Below are 27173 nucleotides of genomic sequence, written 5' to 3'. Positions count from 1 at the left end.
TTATTTTTATTTTTATTTTTAAGTTTATTTTGCTTGTTTTGTAATTTCATATTTTGATCACATTTTGATTTCGCATGCCCAAAGTGAATTTGGTTTGTGTTCCGAATGATTCGCCTGAATGTGTAAACCTACAACTCCTTCGCTCTGTCCGTCCGATAAATCAAAAATATATATATATATATATGTATATGCTTTAGTCGTATGTTTAGGGATTTATGCAAGCCTCTGCTCCTCTGTCCACTACCTCTGGTATATATGCTAATATTCAGTCAATATTATATATTCATGTTGGCCACTTTGCTCGGGAAGAGCTCGGGGCTTTCAGTGGAGGATCGATCGAAAACCTGAAGATCTGTCTGCGTCTGCTCTCTAATGGGAAGAGTATATGTTAGTATCGGTTTACCGAACATGTTATTACCTTCAAATGTCATATATAAAGTATGTACAAGTTACTATTTGGAGTTTTCGATGTATGTTTGCTTTTTGTTTTTTTTGTTTGGAAATCAAAACAGGAGACGTGATCATGGTATTATATGCGATCTCAACTAAATAACAGTACTAACTTCGTATCGGAGCTGTAACATGGATAAGGCATATGGAGGATTTAATGTAAAATGTCGGAATAATGATCATAGAATGATACTTGGATTATGTGTAGATATATAGCCCAATTGCACTGGCACATGCTTTCACAATTTGAATGTAGAATGTAAGATCATATGCCAGAATGACAATTAGGCTATATAAACTGTTGTGTAGGCTGGCAATATGTATGCAAGAATTTGTGTAATTTGTTTTCTGCAATTTATTTTATATACCCTAAAAAATTTGTTTACAACTAAATACTAATGCGTATGCTTAAAATTGATTAAAAAATATAGTATTATTATTTATATATTTATAATTATATAGGTTTTTAGTCACGATGCTATTATAAAAACTAAATAGAATTGTACGACAAAATTTTGGTGGCTGAACGGAGAGGATCATCAACCCATAAGATGTGTGTGTGTTTTAACAATTACAAAATGTTTGCTGTGTGTAAATGTGGTATTTGTTGTTGTTACTTTTGTACGCCCCTAGAAAAACGGGGCAAATCTTGGCTTACTAACTAGGGATTTCTCAATATATTAAGACATATTTAATATTCAATTACTAGGAGAGCGTAAAAACGTGGCATTCATTTATCATCTGCTATTTATATGCGTCTTGTCTGCTGACAAAATAATCGAAACGTAAAGGAAAAAACTACCAACAATTACTGTTTCTTTCATTCTTGTATAATTAATTGTATAATTATTGTTTACAAATAGCATAATTAGATTAATTACGTGTATATTTGATGTTTTTTTCCACCTTCTTTCTTGCTCTTTTGTGTTTATTCTTTTGTTTTTCGTTATTGTTTGTTGGTTTTGTTTCTTTTAAATTATAAAATTAACTAATCAAGAAAACCATAAAATTAGTTATGTGTGGTTTTGTTGTTGCTGCTGCTGCTGCTGCTGCTTATGTTTAACGTTTATGGGTTTATTTATTGTTTAGTTTGACCTTTTAGGCCTTCCAGTTGTTCTGGCGACTGCCACTGGCGCCGCTCTGCTGCTGTGGAGGAATCATCTCCAGCAGATATTGGCGTTGCAGCTCCGCCGCCCGCTGCACGTCCGCCATGCTGCTGGCGCTGCTCGAGTTCTTGGACGATCCCGAGGAGGAGCTACTCTTCTTGTTGTTGTTGTTGAAGGCTGCATAAAAGTGAGAGAGTTACATGAGTAAATGTCTTGGGAACATGTATGATTAAGGTATATCTCACCAGCCACTTGGGCCGCCTGCGCCATGGCGACCTGATAAGAGTACAAAAGCGGAGCAAACTGCATCATATGCTGGGGATTGGCACCAAGACCTTGTCCCAAAGCTAATAAAATAATAAATTATTAAAATATATAAACATAAATACACAAATTAAGTAAACTCACCTCTAAATAGCTGCTGCTGGAACGCCTGCATGGCTGCCGCCGTGGCCGCTGGCGAGGAATTACCCAATCCCGAGGCAGCCGCCGCCGCTGCATTGTTCGAGGCCGAGCTGGCTCCACCACCAAAGTTGCCCAGGCCGCCCAAGGCCGCCAGATTGCCCAGCTGGCTAAGGTTACCCAGATTGCCGAGATTGCCCAGACTGGCCAGGCTGTTGAGGTTGAGGCCGCCCATGCCGCCGAGGGCACTGAGATGAGCAGCCGCCGCCAGCGTGGCTGCCGAGTACTTGTCATAGCTCTGCGCCTGCTGCTGCTGCTGTTGCGTCTGCTGATCCCGTTCCCGCTGATCGCGTTGCTGCTGCTGCTGCGACTGGTGGTGATGATCGTGGCGGTCGTTGCGGGAGGAACGAGACGATGAGGCCGCCTCGTGATGATGCGCTGCCGTTGGCCCGGGACTAAGGATACCCGCCTGCTGGGCAGCAATGGCAGCAGCGGCGGCGGTTGCTGCCGCTCGCGAAGATCGCGATGTGCCCGACGATGGCGGCGGTGTGGGTTGACTCTGCGGTGGCGGAGGCGTTGGACGCGGTGTGGCTGGCGTTGGTGTCTGGCATTTGGTGGGTATAACCGTCACCGACGGCGGCAGATTAACCAATGCGGCAGCAGCCGAAGCATGCGTCGCCTGCAATTGTTCCCGTTCCCTTTGCATATGCGACGACGAGGAATTGGAGCTGCTTACAGCGGACACGGATAGCGAATTGTTGCTGCTGTTGTTGTTGTTGTTGCTGCCGCCACTCGAACCATGATTGTCCACCGGCGAGGGACTGCTCTGGCTGGCCAAGCGCTGCTCGATTTCCTGCTCCTGCTGGAGGGCCTTCACAAACGCCTGTTTCAGTCGATTGGTGTGCTCCGCCTTCAGGGCCTTCTTAACATTGGAGGTGACGCACTGCTCGCAGATCACCTTGGGATCCTTGTTGGCTACGGAAGGGATAGGGAAAGCATTATAATTATTGTTTAATATCAAGGCATTAGGTGACTAAATTGATAGGGAGGCTTGTCTCCCCTTACTTACTCTGCTTTTCCCATTTCCACACAGGTGTAAAGTCAATCTTGCACTGGGCACACCGGAAGGGAGCAGCCACGGCATTGGCCTTCTTGTTGACGGTCAGATAATCGACCACAGTCTCCAGGCCCAGAAGATATACAAAGTCCGTGTTGCTGGGATTGGGAATGAAGTGCATCTCTGGCGGTGGTGGCTTTGGTGGGGGAATCTTAACAGGGATTTAAAAATATAATAATAATTATTATTTATTAAATTATTTACATGTGTTTCTACTCTTACCTGCAGCAGCGTCTTTTCCAGCTGCTTTCGCAGTGCCATCTTAGCTGCCGCCTGTCTTTGAGCGGGTGTCTGGGCGTCTTCTCTTGGCGTAGAGCGATCGTTCTATGGTAATAAAATATTTAATTATTTTAATTGAAAACAATTAGGGTAATTATTAGACTCACCTTCAGCTCGTTGAGCTGATTCTGATGCTGTTGGGACAGTGGTGGCGCCGGTGTGATGGAAACAGAATTGCTTATGGTCCCAGGTACCTTCGAATTATCCGAAATATTAGGCTGCATGTTTCAACGAATTGTTTTTTGTTTTTTTTTTTATATTAGGAATAGCAAATACAAATACGAAATAGCAGAGAGAGGCAAAGTTACGTTTAGTCGTTGGCTGATTTTATTCAATGTTTTGAATGAATGCAAGAAATGATGGAATATTTAGTAGTGCCACTTGCTCGAAGCCTCCTCGGTTTTTTTTTTTTTTTTTGCTTTATTTGAAATATGTTTATATATTCCCAGACAGAGGCCGACTTCGGCTGAATTGACAGGTGTTAATAAGTGTTCATATAGTTATTAGTGGAATGTGTTAAGGGTGGAGTGTTGTAAATGTTATTTTCTATATGTTATCAGCAAGCAAGAACTATAAAAGATAACTGAACAAGTTTAAAATATATTCAATAAGACAGAATCCTAAAGATGTTAATAAAATATACAAATTAGGAACATTATGTGAATTACAGTATACAGAGAAATCTCTATTGATTTAAAAACATACAAAAAGGTATGCTATACAATTCTGCAGGCTTTAATTTATATAAATTGTACCAAATAAACTGTTACAATATTAATACGACATGAACTTCGTTACATTAATCAATATTTTAACATATACTTAACAGCATATATAGATTATATTATATAAACAAATTTTTAATTTAATTATTTTCAAATTTTTGATTTTTGTTATCATATTTTTACTTTACAAATTTAAAGAAACCATTTCATTAGACTATAAAACATATTTAATAGCTCAAATGTCAACTATATTTATTAATTTTATAACAAAGTAAAATTCCAAACTATAATCCCTTGACTTTCTTATAGTTCTTGCACCCTAAACACATAATTTAATTAGTTAGTTAGTTAATTTAATATGTGTTGCTAAGCGTGAGTTTTTGTTTCTTGTGTGATTTGGTGTGTCTCCAAGGACTGTGTTTTTGTAATTGTTTTGTAAATTGGTGGTTGGTGAATTGGTGTACTGGTGGTGCTCAATTGACATAAAATAAAGGTGAGAGAGAAAAACTCGGCGCTTACGGCAACGATTACATTACAATAACTCACATTGCGTGCTTTCAGACTGGAGGGCGGCGCCGAGGTGGGCGTTATGGTCACCGAGGGCGTGATGGTGAGATTCGGCAGGTTAGTGCGCGGCGGCAATGCGCTGGAGCGATGCGAGGCGGATGTGGCGGGCGTGATGGTTGTGCCGGCGGCCAAAGTGGCGCCCGGCGGCAGCGATGCCCTTGGCGGTGGCAGAAGCGAGTTGCTCCCAAGACCAGAGGAGCCGCCCGAATTGCTGCCGCGCTGCTGATGGCCGCTCAATGCAGCAGCTGCCGCTGCAATGGCTGAGGCAGCCGCCGACGCTGTGCTTGAGCTGCCCGTTCGACTGTTTGTGGCGCTGCAATTAAATAAATTAAGAATTAATATACTGAATAATACTCTTAGATATTTAAGTTCCTTACCTGATGCTCACAGCGGCTCCTCCACTGCCGCCCAGACTGCTCCTGCTGCCCTTGCTGTGGGCGGGCAGCGGCACCGCCGACGTGGGCGTGACACTAAGCGATCCCTTCGAGGTGAGAGCAGCGGGTATCGCAGCCAGAGGATTATTGGGCGATACACTGGTGGGCGTCACCACAAGGTTCTCCTTCATCACCTGCTGCGACTGCTTGAGCTTCTTGAGGAGCATCAGCTTGGTCTCCTCATTACGCAAATCCTGTCGCAGCTTCCTCAGGCTCTTCTCCCGCTCCTTGAGCTCGGCGTGACTCAGCTCCTTGATGGGCACATAGGGCGGCATCTCCTCGTCATCCGTCTCGGAATCAATGTTTCCATTCTGCTGACGTCCATTGGTCCGGGCGGGCAATAACACAATATCGGGAGCCTCGGCATAGGATTTGGGTTCGGTTCGTGGTCGCAGGACTCTCCTTTGCACCTTGTTCTCATCCTGACCACCTCCGCCGACACTGCTGCCACCGCCGCCTCCTCCCGAGGCGCCGCCAGTTCCTGTGCCACCTTCACTGGCATTATTGCTATTCGTGTTGCTGGTGGAGTTGCTGTTACTGCTGTTGCTGCTGTTTGCTGTGTTGCTGGTGGAGTTGCTGCTGCTGCTGGTTGTGGTGCTATTGGTGGTAGCATTGGTGCCATTATTGGTCGCCGGCGTTGGTGCTGGCGTTATGGTGAGGCCAGCATTATTGGCCGTCAGCGCTCGGAGATCCCGATTGCTCAGCGCTGCCGGTGACGGAGCCGGCGTTATGGTTAACGCCGGGTCACGGCCGGAGCCTAAACTCAAGTCGACCACGTCGTCGACCTCCATTTTGGCCATTTTCGCTCGTCGCGTCGTCGTGATTCCGTATGTTGGTCAACTGCAAGGATAAGAGAGGGATAACTTGATTAATAAACTATTTTTAATGACTAATTATCATATATATATAGAGAGAGATAAGTTTCTTTAAGGTTTTATTATTAAAAGGTAAAAAAGTTCAAGGCACCTTTGCAATTAGTAAAAAAAAAAGGTCCTTTAAGCAAACAAAAAGCTGTCATTTTTTGTTCCCCCGTAATCAGACTCCGGATAGGGCTTAAGGGGGCGTGGCAGTGTGTGGCATTCGTGTTTCACCAAGGGTTGAAATTGGGTTTCCTCTTCGAAATATATATGTATTTATTTTGTTCTTCTTTTTGTCGTTTTTATGTTCCTTTTGAAAGCGGAAGTCCGTCCAAACTCTAGGGGTAGTATCTGTGTCTGCAGCACCTTTTTTTTTTAAACGCAGTGCGAATGTCTCGATTCCTGCTCCCCTTTTTTGTCCGTGCTGCGACATAATAAATATATCCTGATTTCAATTTATTAAGGCGACACCACGACGACCTTGTTGAGGAGGAAAACGATAGCCTCTCGAGAGGAGAAAGCAGCACTAAATCAACGAAAATCAACTCTGATTTGATCGCCAGAGATATGGGAAGGGGAGGAGCAAGAAATTTCTTTCGATTTAGCTGTGGATTTGAATTTCGGACTTGGACATCTCTTCCACAGGCAAATCCACGAAGCAAGTCACGTTTTCGATTTAACAAATTTTTTTTGCATGCAAAACCGCTGGTTTTGTGGCTGTGCAAAAAAAAATTTACATGAAAAGCAAGCTCTAGGTGGAATGGGGCGAAACGTGTAATACAGTGAGACTTGGATACATAAAAAATATAATTATAAAAGTATATTCAAAAAAAAAATTGCGAAAATAAAAAATTAGGTAAACTAAATTTAATTTACATAAAAATCCTATAATGTTAATATTAAAATATGAAATTCTTCGTAGGCCTGCTTCACTGTATTTAGTAGTAGAATAACTAGCAGAGACACGAACCTGGCCAAAGCGCACACAAGCAGAAACACAGACTAACACATACACGGGCGAACAACAGCTACCTGACACGTGAGAGCGAGAGGTGAATAAACTTTTCAAGCAACTTTAGTGCTGCAGTAGTATATAAAACACAAACAACAAACGGCCGCAAACAACACACACAGCAATGGCAACAAACATTCACCTGCTGCTGGAGGCACACCAACAACAGACAAACAGTCAATAAAAATACATTTTAACAAGCGGCAGTCATAACCGTCACAATTAAGAGATGATAAATAAATGCAGCCCCCTCCTCCATCACACAAACAGGTGGCAACTCTGGCCAGACTGAACTTCGCCACTTGAAGAATCTAGTTTTTTACAGAAGAAGAGCGAATCAAATAGCATAATTACACAAAAGCTGGGGCAGCAAAAAAATAAACGTAGTAATAATAACACAACAACTCCGCGTTGTTGCTGCCATAAATTAACTTGCTTTGAAAGTTAGCAGAAACACACACACACACGCGACCACGCACTCACACATAAGCGTGTGAGCACGCTTACTCGTTCGTTTTGCTTTATTTTTTCTTCTCCTCCATCTGCTCCTCTTTCTCCGTCTGCCCCCCGCCGCTCCAACCAGCTCCACCGCCGCCACTCTCTTTTAGCGGCTGTCGACGGAGTCTCGTTACTTTCGACACTTGTGTCGTCATCAGATTGCGCTGCCCGCCGCTATCAGAGCACAGTGGGTCGGATCGGCGGCTAATTTCGCCTTCGCGGGGTGTGCGAGCGATATGTGTGTGACACACAGCAGGAATATGGGAATGTGAACGGTGATAGTGGGCGATGATAAGATCAAGTGGCGTTACAGTGGTCGAAAGTCAATGGTATTTTGAAAAAATATTTATTTCGAAATTAATTTTAGCCTACAGTTGGGACTATATAAATCCATAATGAAATATGATTTTACGCAATCTTATATTTTTTTACTCTTTAATTAATTTTGAATATTAATTATTATATTAAATATGAATTATTTATTAGTTGATACATTTATTCTTCATTAGTCTGACAATGAGAAATTTCACCAATCCATCTTCATATTCTGCCCCACTGTGTCTTTAATTTGTTGGCCTGTGTGTAAGCGCGCTTGTGTGCGCGTTAATGCCCGCAGTCTGTGTGTGTGCTTTGATGATTTTCAGCTTTTTCTTATTAAATTAATGCAAACATTTTTAAACTTTTATAGATGCTTTTTAATGCTGGCGAGCATTATGCGTGATGATGCCGCTTAACATTCACCCACCCACCATCCCCCTCACCCATTAACCCTTATACTCGCCTCGCGTGGAATCTCTGTGAGAAAAAAAAGGCAGATACTTTTATCGATTTGTTGCGACGTTTGGCATTTTGTGTGTGACTATAATTGTGCTTAATAGCGCGCTAAATGAGTTTCAATTAGCGATTTTGCATTGTGCGATTTATATACATATGAATGAGTGTATGTTTGTGGGTCATTTTATGCCCAAGTTCAAGTTTAAGGGCCATTGGTCACCCGAAATAGGTACAATGCAAATGCATTACCTTGAGTAACGAAAGATGCCATTGGGGGAGACTTGTCATGCGGTCACTTAAGTAACGAAAGCAGCAGATGCACGAGAGAGAGGGAGAGTGGGGGTAACGAAAAACTTAGAGGCTATGACGACGACGCAGAAAATTAAAAAAAAAAAAAAAAGCAAAAGAAATAAGGTTAAATCAAAAGTACAGTTGTGTACATAGCGGCGGCGAGCAGCAGCAGCAGCAGCAACAACAACAACAAAAACAACAACACAAACAAAAGCGAAGAGCAACAGCAAAGCAAGCAAAATGTGTTTGAGTGTGGCTGCGGTGAGAGAGAGCCAGAGAGCGGGCACGGGAAAGTAAGACAGAGAGAGAGGCGGCAGCGGCGGCGGAAGCAGCAGCAATAGCGGCTACGACGGCGGGAGAGAGCGAGAGCCAGAGCAGCAAGACGGCCGAAGAGAGAGCATGTCGCACACACGCGAGACGACATCAAAGAGTGGAGAGCAGAGGAGCAGAGGAGAGACGCCTTTTTTGGGGTCTGCCACCCACAGTACCACCCACTGCCCCCTTCCCCCCTCAACTCCATCAGCAAATCGATTTGCATATTAGTTTGGTTATCAACCTTTCAGAAGCATAATGCGCCCATAATCTCCAACGAAATCTCTCATCCTTAAACATTACTTAAAATTAACAAATTTAAAACAAATCATAAAAAACACATGCCTTTAATCTTGTTTCTGGTAAAGATAATAATTTTTTAACTCTTAGATGCATTCTTGGGACCCACCCACTGCCTCATAATATATATTTTACTAAAAGCCTAGGAGAATAAATTGAATAAATAACTTTAAAATTTGATAGATAACAAAATTTTATTTATAAACGATTCTTGTATGAAAAATGTAAACCTCTAATTATATTAGTCAAGATTTTAAGAACCCCATCCCGAGACACCTTTAATTTAAATACACCTTGCTCGTTATTAAAACCCATCAAGATATTAAAGAAAAACAAAAATAAAGAAAAGAATTATGATAAAAACCAAGTGGCAGCTTAGCAAATAAACAAACAAACAAACACGGGGGGGGGGGGGGGTCGACAAACATATTTCTCGCTACGTTTCAGTTCGGCATTTATAAGAAATGCGCATATCTTATATCTTATGCCATTGTACATAAGCGTATTGAAGGGGGGTGGAGGTGGAGTGAAGTGGATATTTCAGAGAGCGAGCGAGAGAGAGAGAGAGAGCAAGTGAGAGAGCACGACTTGTTGTACATGGGCGGAGGTGGCGTGGCATGGCTGACAAGGGGTGATGGGCGGGAGTGGGGCTTGGCGACCGACCTTCGTACATATTTACTCATCCATGCTGGGATTTGGAATCACAATTGGGTGGCAAGGAGAAGGGTGCAAGGGGGGTGCTCGAAACACACAAAACACAATCCCCATCCATCCATCCAATTCCAATTGCAGTCCCAACAAAACATTCTAAAACTGCAGCCCGAAAGTGATGTCATCGTAAACTAATGGCAAAACTATCGAATTGTATTTAATGTGCGAACAATTTCGCGAAAATGTTGGAAAGTAGTCAGCTGACAAGATTAAATTATTTTAGATATATATATAGCATGTTCTTTTACACAAATAAATAGAGTCTAAAGTCTTACTTTACCCATTTAATTCCAATAACAACAGTTAAGAACCCTGGAAACTTTGGATAAAACGCGTAGGATACTTGAGGAACTATTAGTAATTATCAATAAAAACAAACAAAAATTCATTGTAATTTTAATTCAATACTTAAAAAACATAAGTTATTTGATTACACTTAAAGTAAATACAATTTGTTGTCCACCATTGACACCACTTCAATTACATGGCCCATTGTATCTCGTAGCTTTTTCTCGCAGCGTTTGTTTATTTATAACCGACCGATAAGCAGCATTGAGCATTTCGCCAAGCACTCAAAACAACTAACAAATAACAAACAAACTCGAAATAAAAAAAACCAAAAATGTTCTAAATGGGTTAACTAGAACATTAAGCACAAATTAATTGCGTGCACTGTATAACGATTGCGACAAACGAGTGTGTGAGCTTTTGGGAACAGAACAGAACAGATTCCTGACTTATTCCGATTTGTATTTTGCTTATCACCAAAGGTATACATACTATATATATTCCGAAACTGTTTTTTATGGCCCTGCTGAGAAAAAAAAAAATACATATATACATTAAATCGCGGGTGGGGATACCTGGCTTGCTGCACAGCTGTTTTTCGTGCTCTTGACCAGTGTTGCCAACTAAATAAACACTAAATACAAAATACATAAGGAGCAATAGCAACAATGCAAAGACAAGCTAAAAATTAATGACTTTCAAACTGGTTTTGTTTACTGTGGAGGCCGCAAAAAAAAAATACAGCACAGAAAATGAGAAGAAATAAGAGGACGAAGCGATGAAGCCGATGCCAAAGCATCATTTAATGCTTTGTATGTTGCCTCTCTCTCTCTCTCTCTCTCTCTGGAGATTACTTTAAAAAGAAATAAAATCATTTTATTGTTTTAACGCGATAAGCTTTTTAAGCGGGTGTATTATTAGATGAGATTTTGAGTCACAATTAAAGATAAAACACCCATTCCCATGCTCGTTATGTTGTAATTGATAACCTTTACATTTTATTTTCCAGGAAAAGTTCCAGTAAAGGTTTTTAAATTATAATAATCTACATAATTTAAAGAAATCTTATCTTGATTTAAACTATATAAAGAATATAATGATATAATTAAGCATGTATAAAGATGTTTGCTGTTTCATTTTTCAAATTTAGCGACAAGCAATTAAAGTTTTTAAAGTTTGATCAGTTAGAAAACTAACTACGGATAAGGTTTCGTGTGAAACATTTATATTGATAATTATATAAATGTAATATTAAACAAAAAGTTGATTAATGAAATTAAAGCCGTGTCAAGTGTTTCGAGGTTAATAAACTGACAGAGGCCGAAAACTTAAACAATTTCCATATTGTCAATTTGCAAATTTTGCACATTTGCGCAGGTTATATATATATAAACATATATAGCGAATGAGGAGGGGGGAGGGGGATTACATATGTATATATCACTTGATTCGATACATGGCGAAATTGCAATTGGGCCCACCTTTCCCCTTCCTCTTTTTCCTCTTCTGCTTCTTCTTCTTCTTCTGGTTGCTGCTGCTGCTGCTGCGTCTTTGCTGTTTATTGTTGTTTTTGTACATAAGTCCCAGCCATGCCTCAGTGTGTGTGTGTGTGAGTGTGGAATACAAACACACACACACCCGCAGCACATAGGCAATGGGTTCAAGTTGTACATAAAGCCAAACGACCGACCGACTCTGCCAGCGTCGCTGTCTCGGTCAACGTCGGCGTCACCGTCTCTGCTTTTGCCTATCCAACCATGCGGCCCCCCTGCCTTCCTTCTCCCATCTTACCTTCGCTTTTGATGGGAGCTTGTGTGTGTGTGTGTGTGGTTACAATTGAGGTCAATAGATTAGGGATAAATACTAATTAGGGGGATTATTAAGTAAATGAATAGGGAGGTAAATGTATTTTTAATAGATTTAGTTTCTTGGTAAAATGTGTATATTATTTTTATATATATATATTTGCAATTTAATATACCAAGAACAATTATTTTCTCATTGATAACTTTAAAGAATTATTTCCTTCATTTTGTGGAGACCACAACCCTTTATCCGGTATAAGGCAGGTGCTATTATCTCACCCCCGACTGTCAACATTATATATTTTATGGGCACTCGGTGGCCGTTGACTGTTTGGCTGGGAAATAAACGGCCAGCGAAAAGGCAACCGATCTATTTATTACAATTCCGCCGCCCATGTAGCGTAGCAGCGTACATCATTACGCATTTTGCATTTGCCTTTGCATTTGGCACATTTTTAAATTTTCAGCATGCTTAACTCTTTCTGGTTTCCTGGTTGAATTTTTTCTCAGCTGCTTTTGTTTTGCTTTTCGTGCCACCAAAAAGCAATTGACGCCTGCATTTCGATGCTTTGGAAAAATTCCACTTAATCAAGCAAATTACCAACGCGTCGCAGTTGACGTCGACGTCCAAGTTGGCAGAGTCGCTATGCTTTTTATTTTGGCTATTTTTAGGCAGCGTGCTTTACCTTCTTTTCTTTTTTTTTGTTTTGTGGTTGGCAAAACAAAGATTGAATGCTGCATGGAAATGGAAATGAGAGAGGGAGAGAGAAGTAGAAAAAGCTGGCAAAAAAAAAACAAGAAGAAGCTCGCACGCGTTAAGAATAACCCCAAAAAGTAACGCGTAAAAGCAGCGCCCAAAAAAAGAAATAACAAAAACCAGTTAGCCGATACCTTTTCTCTCACTTGCTCACACGCACACACACACACACTAAGGCACTTAACCTTTATATCAGTGGCGGGTTAATTAACATTTTTAGAGGGGTTAAAACTACACAATTTATTTATTTTCTTGTAAAAATCATCTTTGGTTTTTAGGTTTAATTAGAAATCGTTCTTTAAATAATGTAAAATTTGTAATAAAAATTACCCAGTTTAAATATCTAATGAAACATGGTAAATATAAAAATATTAAATCAAAAGTAAATAAATATTAAAATATTTTATCAAAATAAATTCATTTAACCCTCAAATCATCGTACAAAACAGATTTCCCAGCTTAACTCACCCCCTTCTAAAACGCCACTGCCTTTTAACTATGATAAGTACAAAGAAACAATAAAGAAACATACAATGAAAAGGGAAATACTCGTGAAATTCATTCAATTTCTCGGTGAGATTTCAGTTTCGTTTGCCATTAGTATAATTAAGTAAATATCAATCTATAAATAGGCTTATCAAAGCTGCCAAAGCGCGCACAAGTTCGGTCAGTGCAGTAATAAACTTTAGCCTTGAACTAACCACCATGAGTTTATACAAAAAAAAAATATATATATATATATACATACTATATATTTACTATATACATAGAAGCTCATGTAAATATGCAAATGATGTTTTTTCTATGTACACCTATTAGAATGTAATTGTATCTTAGCACGCGCTTTTCACCTGCAAACTGCATGCTCGGTGGCATGGCTTTTTGAAGGGTATATATACCAGGGGTATGTAATCTATCTGTGAATCTATATAATGGGGTATATACATAACTATACCTCTATACCTATAAATCTATACAGTGCTATAAAGAATAGAGGCAGTGTCGCCTTATGTATTTTATTGATTTTTTTTAATGTATCTTTTGTTATTAAAAACAATACATATCATATATAACAAAATGTTTGAAATCAGCTTACTGTTATTATAACTTGGTTTTTAAATAATGTTAACCTGTCGAAATTCGCTGTTTTCATTTCAAAGATACATTGCCAAAACCTCCTAATTATAAATGTAAATAACTTTGTACCACCTAAAGATTTGCTATATCTGCTTTCATATTTCTTATGTATTATTTCCCCGATTAGAAACAGCCATGACAATCAACCCCTTTGAGTTTTTTAGCGAACGAACACTGTTTGATTATTTACTCAAACACGGCATACATAATTACATCTGGGCCACGTCACTTCCTGGGGAGGGAGACTTTTCCCCCTTCCTCGTTCCAGGAAACGCTCGATAAAAAGTTGTTGGATTTATATTATTATTTTTGGGGAAAATTGAGACCTTTGGATCAGTGATTTGCATAGCATGAAAATCGGGTAAAGTACATAGTGAAGAGTATTGTACATTTCTCTGTGCATATGTGCACGATGTATAAAAATAAATGTTAGCAAAAACAACAAGAACAACAAATGGAAAAAGAGAAAACATTTTTTTCCCTAGCTCTCTAGCGCTGATAAGCAGGCGACACTTACACAATACACACTCTCGCACAACACACACACACACAGACACACAAGACAAGTTGGGTCGAGTATATAAGCCATATGTATTTAGGGTCTGAGAGAGTACGTAATACTTTCAATTTGTCTGTTGTTTCGGCTGATTCACAGATTTTCCTCTTAATGATCTAAAGATGTACGATAATCAACCTAATGGTCTAACTAAATTAAACAAATTAAATATTAGATTAGTATATAAGTCTTATCTTTGTTATAAATGTGGAAATAAGACAAAGCTTTCTACATAATATTGTGAAATAGTCACTGATTTTGATTTAGAAATTACTCTGCAAAAGTTTCTTTGGAGAAACGTATGACTTAAGATTTCTTGGAAATTAATTGTAGAAACTACTAGATTAAATAGTGAATATATGTATAATTGGTATAGTTAAATTGCTGTAAACAATTATATTATTTATTTGCGTTCTTTGGCAGAGAGAAAAGCAAACTCTTCAAGGTCTGTGAACTCGTCGAGAAAAACAAAAAACAAAAAAAGAGAAATCGGTGCTGGATGCACAGAGCGAGCGGCTAACGGTAACGAGAGTTAAGTGATGCTGCAACTGCAACTAATACATATACTAGCGTCTAGCACTAAAACTAGTATTAGTCCAATGTCTATGTACGGCACAATTCCTTCTTTTTTTATACATCTTCTGTTGTTTGGTTTTTGTGTTTTTTTATGCGCTTGTTCTTATTTTTGCACTTAATGACGTGTAACGAGCTCGCGCGCGTGTTTTCTGCATTTGTCTTTGTGTGAGCGCTCTGCTCTCTCTCTCTATACATATACATATATATATTTATATATACATACATAATAAGTATGTATACATACAAGCATATGTACTAGCCGGGGTGTGCGTGCGAGCGAGAAAATAAACAGGTAAAAAAAAAGGTAAGCCAAAAGAAGAAAACGGCAACAACAAAAAAGCAGCTTTGCCACTTTTTTTTTGCCTTTATTTTTATATTTATTTATTTATTTTTTCTTGAGAAACAACAAGATCTACTTGACACTTTTCTTTCAACAATTAAATATTCGCTCATTAAATAATTAGTCAGCAAGAGTTGACCATGAAAATCAGCAGAAAAGTAAAGGAAATCGATGCAAGTCGATGGAAGGCATTTCTATATATTCATTAATGCGCAATTAAGTTCATGATCATATCTTTAATTAAAAAACATATATGTGATTAGCATTTGAATTTTAAAATCGAGTTTCGCATTTTCCGTTTTAAGTTTTGAGTTATTTTACTTAGAAAATTTTAACTAGTCCAGTAACTAGACAATAATCTAAACAATTATAACTTTAGGTATATAGATGGTATCTATTAGATACATAAATAGGCAGATATAAAAGATCTTTACTTGGTAAATTTCCCTGACATCAAACTTGAGTAAATAGGCACACATTTAACATTGATAGATGGTATCTATTAGATACATAAATAGGCAGATACAAAAGATCTTTACTTGGTAAATTTCCCTTACATCAAACTTGAGTAGATAGGCACACATTTAACATTGAAATATAAAAGTCAGAAAATATTAAAAATAATTATAAACATACAGGCATTGTATTTAATCAAGACATTTAATTGCATTTTACGAAGGCCTTTAAATTGTGGTTAAATTTTAATAATTGGTTAGCTAACAATTAAATCCCACAGAAACCGACAATAAGAGTTTATGTTTTAAGGCAAAGAAAAGATTAGTGTTGGAATTATGCAGATAATACAAAAAAATAAAAGCTAATAGGCATCAAGATTGCCAAATTGGGGTTTAGCTTTTTGAGAGTTAAATTCCACAGCGAGCAAAGATACGATTTCGAAAACAAAAAAAGAAACACAATCGAGGAGAGGCAGCGCTGCATAAAAGTCATTTAAACGGTCAATTGCCTCAAGCGGCTAAAAGCAAATGTTCAAATGAGAGAGTATTACCAAAAAAAAAAAAAAAAACGCAAAAACACAAACTAAATGAAATTGAGGGGCCAAGAGGCAGCTGACACACAGCTGCTCATTTAAATAGCAGAGAAAAAACTGCAGGCCAACAAATTAAAGAACATTTTTTTCATGTCCAACTATAAATAAACAATACAGCATTAATTCAGGAATCGAAAAAAAGATGATAATGGTAATAAAAAGTTAATGTTGAACATATTTTAATCCCCGCAAAATAATTATTATTTCAACATTTTTTCCATAGGGTTTTGGTAGTGAAATATCTTTATAATAATATTGATATTAATTAACAATTATAAATGATACCAAAACAATAAGAAATCTTGCATTTTTATAAACATTGAACAATTTCTATTCATAATAATAACATGTTATCATAGTAAATCTTCACAGATATGTTAAAAATGTTTGTTTTATGGAATTGTGCTTAAAAATTGACCATTAAATAATATGTTTTACACATTGATTGTGCATAAATTATAATTTCTGAAGCGCAGCAGCGGCGGCGACCCCAAAGATTTTGAAAAAAATAAAATAAAATAAAAGGAAGGAGAAGATGAGGAGAATGTGAGCAGAAGAATCGGAGATATAGAGGTGGAATCGAAGAGAGAAGGCGACAGACAGACAGACCAGAGAGTAAAAGAGGGAGAGAGCACAGGCCTTATATACATACAAACATACTATATAAGAGACCCAGAGGTGGTCATGGAATGTTTGTTTGTTTGTATATGCACACGAAACTCTCGTGTATTCCGCCGTTTTTGGGTTCTGGTCTTGTGCTGTACATGGCACATAAGGCATATATAGTATCTGTATCTATATAGGTATGTATGTGTATATAGTCCGTCGGTGGACAGCTAATCAGGCAATTAAAGAACCACAAAATAGCCGAAAAGTCAAGAAATATAAAAAAGGCATTATAAAAAGGAGAAAAAAAGGAGAAACGAAATAATCGGTATCAAAATGTGCCAAACAAAGGAAAAGTTTGGCAATACACAAACACACACACTATATATGTTTGCCATAAACAAAGTATAACAAAAACCCCTTTAAACCAATATGAAATCTATAGCAAAAACATATTTGTTTATATAACGCTTAAATAATAAGTAAATTCCTGGTAACCGGATGTAAGGAAAGTGAGTTTCCCTGAATTGACTGGCTTCTTGTCATAAGCAGATGTGCTGCTTTGCTGGGTGTTGTTTTCCACAGACCCGCCCTGTTTTTTTTAATCACCGCCCACCTTATCCCCCCCTTCCACCTGCAACTGCCACGCACTTTTCAGACAAATTTCCACCACCGAAAATGGAATGCGAGAGACACACGGAAAACCCAAGAAAAACAAATAAGTGTTCCTTTTTTTAAGTTAAGCTTAACGACTAAGACATGTTGGTTATCATTCCTATTTGTTTTCATCATAGAAAGAATTGTCATTATAAAAAATTTACATTATAATTTGAATCCCTAACTATATATTTTTTTTAATTCAAAAGAAAAACGAATAACAAGCTGAGGTTATGATTTTATGAGTTAGTTATTTTATTTTGAATAATATAATAGAATTATTACAATGAGAACTAAGAAGCATAAATGCAATCTATCAAATGGAATTATATTTGTATAATTTTCTCATTAATGTTTCTCTAAAGATTATATTATAAAGTAATATGTATAATAACTAACTAATAAGCTAAAGTATAATTAAAGCTGCTTTCCTTTTATAATTTCTAACTTATAAGCTTTAATTCTAATGAATTCTTGTACGCTTTTGTGTTACCAATTAAATACTTATTGGTAAAAAGCAGCTTATTAACCCGAATTTAGCATAATTTCTAAACAATGGGATTTTAAAGGGTTACACAGACATATTATGAAAAATATGATGATGCAAGGGGGTGAAAAGAATGTTTACATTAACGCGAAGGGAACTCTAGAAGTTGTTTCTACAGTTTCTATGCACATAATACAACCCCCTTCGGCTAACAACAAGACGCAGTACGAACGAACGAACGAACAGATTCGACAAGTTACTTCACTTAATGCGGTTTTCCCGGGGAAAATCCAGAAGAAAGGCGGAGGAGAGGGTCGGTGGCTGCTGCTGCTGCTGCTCTGGTTGGTAAAACTTTGATGCCAACCTTTAAAGTTGGCTTTAAACTTAAGTAGAGAATGGTAACGGAAAGCCTCCATAGCCTTTGAGTCTGGGGGTGATGATGCCCCCTGCTCTGGGGGTTACACCCACATAGCAACACAGCACCACCCCCAACCCCACCCCACCCTTGGCCTGTCTGCCTGTGTGTGTGTGCGTGTGTTGGGTAACTTTTTTTTTGCCTGCTTCTTCTTTTGCTTTTCTGCCCTAACACAAAAATGTGTATCTAGAAATATTTTATGCAGGCAACTCTTCAGTGGCGTGGGGTAGTGGGGGGTGATATAACTGGGTGGGGTTGGGGATGGTTCACCCCCTTGCAGACTGTTGTTGTTGTTGTTTTTCTGTTGGGGTTTTTGGGCGTGTTTTCTGGTGGCACAAAACTATGACCGAAAAACCAAGGTGGGGTTAGGTGGGGTTTTTTGCTATGTGGAGTAGGGAGCGGAGATGTCGTCGCTACCTCTGCAAGCTCACAGAAAATATAAATCCACATATACAAAAAAAAAATATATATATATACAGTCCAACTTCCATAGCTGGGAAACTAAATGGAAACTTCAAATCCTGTCACGTTTTCCAGAGATTCATACCAATTTGCATCAATAAGTTTCATAACTTTTGTAGGGGTTTCTTTTTAACAGAACAAATGGAAAACTATTGTAAGAATATTAAGAATTTGTTGAAATATTAACCAATTAAATGATTAGAAATACAAATTAAACTTCCTTTGAGTTAAAAACTGAAGTTTCCTAAGCTTTATAATGCTAAATATATGGGGGTATGAAATCTATTATTAATCAAATACTTTTTATATTCATTCACAACCTAAATTTTAGTGAAACACTTCTTCCTTATTAATTTTTCTTTTAAAACTTAGCTTTCGGAACTGGGAAAAGTTCAACTGTATATAAATACATAGATATATTATATATATATTTGGGGATATACATAGGAGGCATCACAAGACACATGTCCACATAATTGCCAAACGCGCAAAATCGAAGTGGCGACCTGCTGCCCCAACCCCCGCCCCCTTCCCAGCGCCCACTCGCAGCTCACTAAAAACCCCACCGAAAATACACCCAAAACAACCCCCTACCACCCACTATGCTGGCAACCTCAACCGCTCACTCCAACCCCCCTCACAATCCCTCGGTCACGGCTTAGGATTACTCACCAGTTTGCATTTAGCAGGTGTGGGCGGTTGGTATGTGTGTACAGTTGCGCCTGCAATTTATAGTTCGATTTTGGGTAGGAAATCTAAGCCGGTTCCCATTAATAATAGGCCGAAAACACACAGACTCCAATATTGAATATTGAATTTTGAGGTGCCCAAAGCCAGGAGCCCGTATTCCAACCTATTCCTTCCCCTAAATAGCTTTCTCTCTGTCTCACTGCAATGGATTATATTTGCGCTAATTGCCATTGCCGTCGCTTGGAATTTTCATTAAAATTGCGTAATATTAATGGTAGAGCGACGGACGGAGGGTCAACTATGTGTGGCTAAAACTAATTTCCCGTTCGAGGTTTAGCAGCCATCATATGTTGCAAATGCACACACACACACACACACATACGAGAGGAGTTGCATCAACAAATTCAGATTTTCGGCATTACAATTTTGGGGGGAAAATTTGCATATAAATATATATATATATGTATATGCATATGTTATCGTGCAGGTGGGGTGGGGGATATAAACCACATTTTCACTTCGACCTGCAGGAAGTTCAGTGATATACAATGGCATAGGCATATCATCGCCTAGATTACGCAACTATTCCCAGGAAGATGGCTTAAACCGAGTCCTGGGCAAAAGCGACACATTTGTGCCACTCGACTCCACACAGCACCACCCACGGAAAGGCGGCAGGAAATCCACTCAAGCACATCGAACAGACCACATCTCGGGGTCTCTTACACACACACACACACCTCGTCCCCTCTTTCTGCTGCACTAACTACACCCCTGTGGTACAGTTTCTAACAAAATAATACAACAAAAAGGAAGATTTATAGATGAAACTATTTCTGTTATTAAAATAACAATATTTTCTGATAGTATCTTAAACTATTACCTTCTTTAAAGTCTCTCAATTCAACTTAAGATATTGTATCTAAAATACTTTTTAGTGGGTTTCATCTACTTCAAAACCCTTTCTTACTCCGTTGTTAGTTAAAGGAGATACATTTCCTGCTGAGATTGCAAATCAAAATGATGACATTTGCTATTATTTCGACCGCAGCTGTGTTGCGTAGGCCTTTGATGGGGCTTTGGGGTGGAGGGTCAAAGTTGGGTTGAGGCTGATGTTTCTGATTCTGCTCCAGCTCCAGCTCCAGCTCCAGCTCCATCTCCAGCTCCAGCTCCAGCTCCAGCTGCTGTTGTTGTTCGTTTTCGGGGACCGACGAGCCCGGATATTATATGCATACTTGAACTATGCGAGGAAGGAAGCTACCGACCAGACCAGGCCAGAGACCCGACCCCGGCTCAATCTCCCCCTGCCCAGCCCTGTCCTGCCTTGTCAGGACCTAGGACCACCCAACCCCCATACCAATTGCGCCCCTGTTTTGTATATGTATCTGTTTTTGCATGCTCCTCGCTTGCTCTCTCTCACACTCACTCTCTCTGTCTCTCCGACACGCCGCCCAGCTCTCTTTTATGTACATGTGCATGCACAGCTGTACAGTTTCGGGGCATTTTACAGCCACAGAGCCGCCGCCGCCGCCACCGCCACCGCCATCGTCGTCGTCGTCATCGTTGGCGTTGCCACAGCCCACAGCCCACAGCCACCCGGAGCCACCCAAAAACCATCCCCTGAGCCACCCCCTTGGGCCGCCACCCTCGAAAAAGGACCACCCACAACAACAATGCAAAACGTCTGCATTTCAACTAACGCCACCCGATACACAAACAACGCTGGCAGGCTGACTGTGGATCCTCTCTTTTCGCCCGCTCCACCCCCTACCATACCCCTACCCCCACCACCTATCCCCACCCCCTCCACATTGCAGCAGCAACAGCAACAGCAGCAGCAGCAGAATTCTCATATTGCCATAGTTGGCTTTCTTCTTCTTTTACTGCCGAAAAAGTTTTATACATAAGCGGAAGCTTACGGGGGAAAAAAGGTCCCCCCCCCAACACACACCCAACCCCTTCCACGGGAAATACTACTGTTCGCCCCCCTCGGAAAATGACAGAACCAGAGGGAGCCAGGGCTCATTACAAAATCAATAAGTTCATTTTTCAACCAACTATATACTTTTTTTCGTGACATTTTTAATTTAGTTGTGGACATGCAAACTAATTGATAATGCTAAAGTACGAAGCCTTTGCTTTAAATTAAAGTTGCGTGGCCTTCTTGCCTTGCTTAATCGATTTTTTCAGAGCCCAGCGAAGCCAAAGTTAAAACCCAACACAGTCACCTCCCCCTCAATCCAAAAGGGAGCCATAAAAAATATATATCCGTAAATATATATATATATATATATATATATATATGTATATAAAAACAACAGAAAAGACAGGAGAATTTCCTGAAAAAAAGGAGGAGGCAAGTGGGAAGTAAAACGCGCAGAGGTGGAAAGTTTGGAGAAAAAAAATGAAAGAACCAAACAATAAACGAATTCCTTTGGCTGAACAGGTTTTTGCCTCTTTGACCCTTTTTCTTTTAGTTTTTTGCCCATTTTTTTTAAGTCGCCCGGGGTAAGTTCAATAGAATCCTTTGACTTGTGAAAAATGTGGAAAATAAATTGTTTATCTGAAAAAAAAAAAAGGCGCGATGTTCATTTTAAAGCAACTTAAAGATGGATTGTTCTTTATATTAATTGCTTAAGAAGTGGTTGGAAGGTTAGTTTTTGAACTTATTTATTTAGTTTTGCTTTAAATTGATCTCATTTATATTGTTTTGTATACTTTAAGAGTGATGCTCTTAACCCTTCAAGAAAAAGCGCTAAAGATACAGACATGTCAGTGTTTCTTTTATTATTTGCTTAACTTTGCTCTCGTATTTAAGGCTCTAAGGCTAGATTATATTGTAAAGTTACCCTACTAAAAATCCCAAATCTTTAAAATCGTTTAAATACCTTAACCCACTGACAACAGAACCACGACCAAGACTTTCGATATTTTCAAAATCTGCTGTTATCGTTATCGCCATCAGTATATCGCACTTGAATATGCTGGCAGCTACTTTGATTCATTGTTCATCGGCTGCGCTTTGCTATTTGCTGGTGGGCTTTTGTTTTGTTGTGCCTAGTTGTCAACAGAGAGTTTAGTTTTGGTGCATCGGCTTGGGCTTATATAGGTACTGCAGAGTACCCTCTTTCCCCCCTCTCTATGCAGAAACAACAATGCTGCGGACGCTGGTGCTGTTGCTGCTGCTGCTGCATGCAACTATTGAAGCATGAACATGCAATTTATGTACCTATGTGCATATATACTACACCTACCAACTATGAAATACAGCTGCAGCAGCAACAGCAACAAAAGCAATAAGCGACTGTACTTTTGATATAAAATCCACTTCACTCCCCTTCACTACACTCCTCTCCACACCGTCCCCCTCCCCCCCCCCCCCTTACCATACATACATGGCAAAACGAAAACAGTGTGTACATATACAGCACAGCATTGCACCTCCCCCTTTTCAGAGCCACCCACTTGGAGTGGAAAGCTCTGTTTAGTTTTAGTTGCGCTTTAAACTGCATTTCGGCTTGTAAGCTGTACATAGGATTGCATGGGTGGAACGAAAGAGGGGGGTTTGAAGGAGGGAGGGGGTTAGTAGTTGCTAGTGAGTGCACTGTAGTGCTATATGTAAGTGTGATTTCAACAATTCGCATTTGTGCAGCAAACGAAATAGAAAACAACTGCAATATGTGAGGAAGGCCCATGGATTGAATACGGAATTGGCAGAAACAGTCCACCAGATGCTCCCCCCCCCCCAAAACTGAAAATCAGGGGGGATTACCACCCAGAACTACAACCCATTCCAATTGTCATCTGGGATCGAAGCCACTATAGTGTAGAGATTATTTTGTTTTGGGGGAAAATGTTTATAAATGTTTGTTAAAGAAACAAAATTTGATATTCAATTCTTTTAAATCTAGTAAAAGTAACTGCACTTCAAATTCATATATAAAACTATTCAGTTTCGACATTAGAATCCCTTTAAATCGTTTCCTATTTAAACATTTATGATTTACATTCCTAAGTATAAAATTTAATTTTAAATTTAAAGTATCTTTTATGGATACAGTGTAATCTCCTCTTGAACTTTTGACCCCTTTGACTTAAGCTCATCAAAATTTGGGTTATAAAGGGATATCGATAACAACGCATTGTGGAAAGGGGCACAATAATGAAGGGGAGGGGGGATACATAAGAGGAGCTGTAGAAGAGAGGCAGAGGGAGAGAAAGAGATAGAGGGAGACCCAACCATATGCGCTGCTTTTACGCATGCAACACACCAATAACGTTGCTGTCGACTTTTTGTTGCTCCACTTGCACAAACAAAAACGCACGAAAAGACGAAAAGAGAATTTCGGCTATCGAAAATACACAAACACACACACACACACACACCTACAAACTCACCTGCAAAAGCAGGTAAAACTTATGCCTGTATAAGTGTCTATATGGAGCTCACACAGCAACAAAGGCAGCGATAAATCTAGAACCGGGCATTCTACTTCCAAATGGATTGTATTATATCACTTTATTTACTTAACTAAAATAATATATAATATAATCAATAAACATATACATATGTAACCTTAATGCAAACAACAAATCGTGGAATTTTCCTTCACTTTATAACTTTTGTCTTAAAATATAAATTGATTGCATACCAAAGTTATGGTATTAGATAAACATTTAATAAGGATAATCAGAAGTAAAGTAAAGATCTATGTAACCCGACTAATTTAAGGAATATAATACCCATAATTATCAACAAATTCAACTCATTTCCTTGGTAATGCATCTCAAACTCTAACTAATACCCCAACAACTACTAGTTCAACAATTTTACAACAACAAACACCAAAGCTCAATAACTCAGAGGCACAATTACAACAACAATAACGATAACTACAACAACTATAAGCTTTGGCAGCTAGAAATGCGGGTCTGGGTCGTGAAATCGAGACCAAAAAAAGAGAGCGTACAGTACAGAGTTGAGAGGAGACGTGCTGAGAGGAGGCAAAACGAAACGAAACGAAACGAGACGTCGAGAATGCAGCGCACATAAAGAATGCCAAAATAAGTTTAAAACTAACGACGAGCCGGGTTTTAGTGCGTGCAAGTGAGAAAGAGAGAGACCGAGTGGAAAAGAGCTCGCTCTTCAGCAAGGTGGTTTATGCATGTGTGTGTGTGTGTGCTTGTATTTTGGAACATGCAACTTTGCCAAAATGCGTAACAGTGGGGAGAGGGAGATAGTGTGAGAGAGAGGAAGGGGGGCGGGCCCCCACCCCACCGAAAAAAGAGAGCCGCCTGGGAGAGAGTAAGAGAGAGAGCGAACGAACAAGTGCAGTACACATAAAGTGAAATCCGTAAAAGAAAACCCCCTACCATTTACATTAAATCATTTAATTTTAAATTGTTCTTAGAATATCTATGTTTTTCTTTTATTTCAATGATATGTAAATGGCTTCTGTAAGAATTGCAATCTAAATAATGAGTCCTAGAATTCCTTACAAACTCACTATAACAAGTGTTTACTGTATATGTAGCTGTACTAAGTGCGAGTGTGTGTGGGGTCATTCTCAAAAAATTAACAAGTGTTGCAAAGCGAAAAAAGTGCGTAAAGGTAATTAGTGAAAAAAAGCAATCAAAATCAAACTTATGTTTGGGCAGGGAAAGTTCATTAACACACTTAGCATATTAAAACCAGCCACAACTCATTCATAACCGCAGCAAAATGTGTGTGTGTATAGATAACGGAACAAACGCGACAACCCCTCAGTAAAAAAAAGAGGAAAAACAAAAACCGTGGCAACCCAGTCAACCGACAATCCAACAAGAAGAACATGAAGAAGAAAAAAGTAGCAGCTGAAACAAGCGCCTAAGCATGGCGTCACAACAAAAGCAACAACAACAAATAAAGGCTGTAAAAATTGTCAATATAGAAGAAAGAAAAGAAGCAACAAGAACAACAACAAAACCAAGCAGCAGCAGCAGGCTTTTGAGCTTTGCGAAATAATGCGCGAGAGTTAAAGAAGAAGCCGCCAACGTTGGCTGCGACGCTGGCAGAGCATTTTTAACGAGCCGAATGACAAGCGCGCACAAACACACAAATGTATGCATACAAAACAGTCGAGAGCGGTGCATTAGGGCTAAGAATTTATTTACTTAGCAAAGGAAAATATTCTTTTTGTAATTTAAAGCAAGTTTGAATATTAAATAAAAAGCATTTTAATTATTGCTTTCGATCGGCTGTTGATCTGTTTCAAATAATGTTGTCCAAGATCAGTTATTAAAGGTGACAAATGATTCCATTTAGGGATACTATTTTAAGGGTTTATTTGTAACAATAATCAAACAGTCAGCTAGATAATTATTATAAGAACACTTTTCCTATTTCACAGCCTTAAACAATTTCAAGTTCAAATTGCAGATACATTTATAGGTATTGTTTGCTTCTATTTAACTTTCCCCCGGTGTGCATACAGACGCACACGCGGACACACACACACACAGATGGACGACATGCATACGAGACGCCGCAGCAGCAGACCGGTTGAGGTTAAATTGGATAGTGAGCGAGCGGGTGATGGCGAGGGAACGAGATGGAGAGGGCGACGAGACGGGAGGAAAGAGATGGAGATAGAGATGGAGCTGCTCTCGCATACATATTGAATTTTTCTTTTTTCCCCTTTTGTCGTAATGAAAATTTTAGCACTGTTTTGGGGCAACAAAAACGCTAAGAAGATGAGCGAAACGAGACGGAGATAAAAAACTTACCCGCGTGGAGAGAAGAAAAAGGTATGGAAATCCGTTAATCGGCGCCTCTGCCACTGCCGTGCTGCTTCTGCCGCTGCGAACTCCTTGTCGATTTTCCGAATTTCGCATGCACAAAAGATTAACTATTTCGATTTCACTTTTCCGATTTGCGCTAAATTATGCTTCGCTTATTTATATACAACACATGCACTTATGCTTTCGTATATATATATTTATATATTATACGCTTATTTATCGCCTGTATGTGCGTCACACCAATACACTTGCACCGCGCGCTCTGCTGACGTCGATGCCGCTGCTTTCGGCGGCTTTCCAAACGATTTTGTTTTCCACGCACTAAAGACCCGATTGTAAATACGTAAATGTATTCCTTTTATATTTGAATATATTGCACGCCTTGTGAACTTTATTTTTGCCTTTTTCTCAACTTTAATCGCAATTTGTTTACTATTTCGAAGCGAGAGTGTGTCCGACAGATAGAGAGAGAGGGGGACACACACACACGCACAGACATACACACACACGCAGCTTATTGTAATTCACTCGTGTGTTGCGGCGGCATAACTTCTTATTCCAGGATTTGTTTAGTAAATAAATACCACGCGCTGGGATCCCTCGAATCTTCGAATCAAGATGCAATCACTCGAAGTCTCGAAAATTAATTGCAATTTTCACCGCACTAACACGCACACTGACACTGGCGCGAAGCACGTCCGTACGATCCGAGAGAGAGAAAACGAATGAGATGT

General features: G+C 39.3%; 1 protein-coding gene across 3 annotated transcripts; it reads right to left on the bottom strand.

The window, feature by feature from the left end:
- Nucleotides 1-790: 790 nt before the first annotated feature.
- On the bottom strand, nucleotides 791-27173 carry simj (transcriptional repressor p66-beta simjang). 3 transcript variants are annotated; one of them, XM_086838778.1, is made up of 9 exons: nucleotides 26425-27173; nucleotides 5024-5920; nucleotides 4626-4959; nucleotides 3462-3572; nucleotides 3298-3399; nucleotides 3028-3226; nucleotides 1965-2933; nucleotides 1802-1903; nucleotides 791-1733 (listed from the first exon to the last, which is right to left on the bottom strand). In XM_086838778.1, exons 2-9 carry the CDS (start codon nucleotides 5878-5880, stop codon nucleotides 1549-1551), a joined length of 2859 nt encoding a protein of 952 aa, XP_086694904.1. In that variant the 5' UTR covers nucleotides 5881-5920; nucleotides 26425-27173; the 3' UTR covers nucleotides 791-1548. The 3 variants fall into 3 exon arrangements, with proteins under 3 accessions (XP_086694904.1, XP_020809529.2, XP_086694905.1); XM_020953870.2 differs by having other exon boundaries at nucleotides 3462-3548; nucleotides 26425-27171; XM_086838779.1 differs by lacking the exons at nucleotides 4626-4959; nucleotides 5024-5920; nucleotides 26425-27173 and adding an exon at nucleotides 3663-3784 and having other exon boundaries at nucleotides 3462-3548.

Source organism: Drosophila serrata, unplaced genomic scaffold, assembly GCF_035046125.1.
Source record: "Drosophila serrata isolate PLE 108 unplaced genomic scaffold, ASM3504612v1 contig_359, whole genome shotgun sequence".
Lineage (NCBI taxonomy): Eukaryota > Metazoa > Arthropoda > Insecta > Diptera > Drosophilidae > Drosophila > Drosophila serrata.
This window is presented reverse-complemented; position numbering and strand designations above follow the sequence as displayed.

Bases quoted from the DNA above. Each gene is read 5' to 3' on its own strand.
- simj (XM_086838778.1), bottom strand. From the start codon at position 5,880: ATGGCCAAAATGGAGGTCGACGACGTGGTCGACTTGAGTTTAGGCTCC. The intron at 3,573-4,625 runs GTGAGTTATTGT...TGAAACATGCAG, and splicing joins CCAGTCTGAAAGCACGCAAT to CCTAATATTTCGGATAATTC. The intron at 3,400-3,461 runs GTGAGTCTAATA...TTATTACCATAG, and splicing joins ATCAGCTCAACGAGCTGAAG to AACGATCGCTCTACGCCAAG.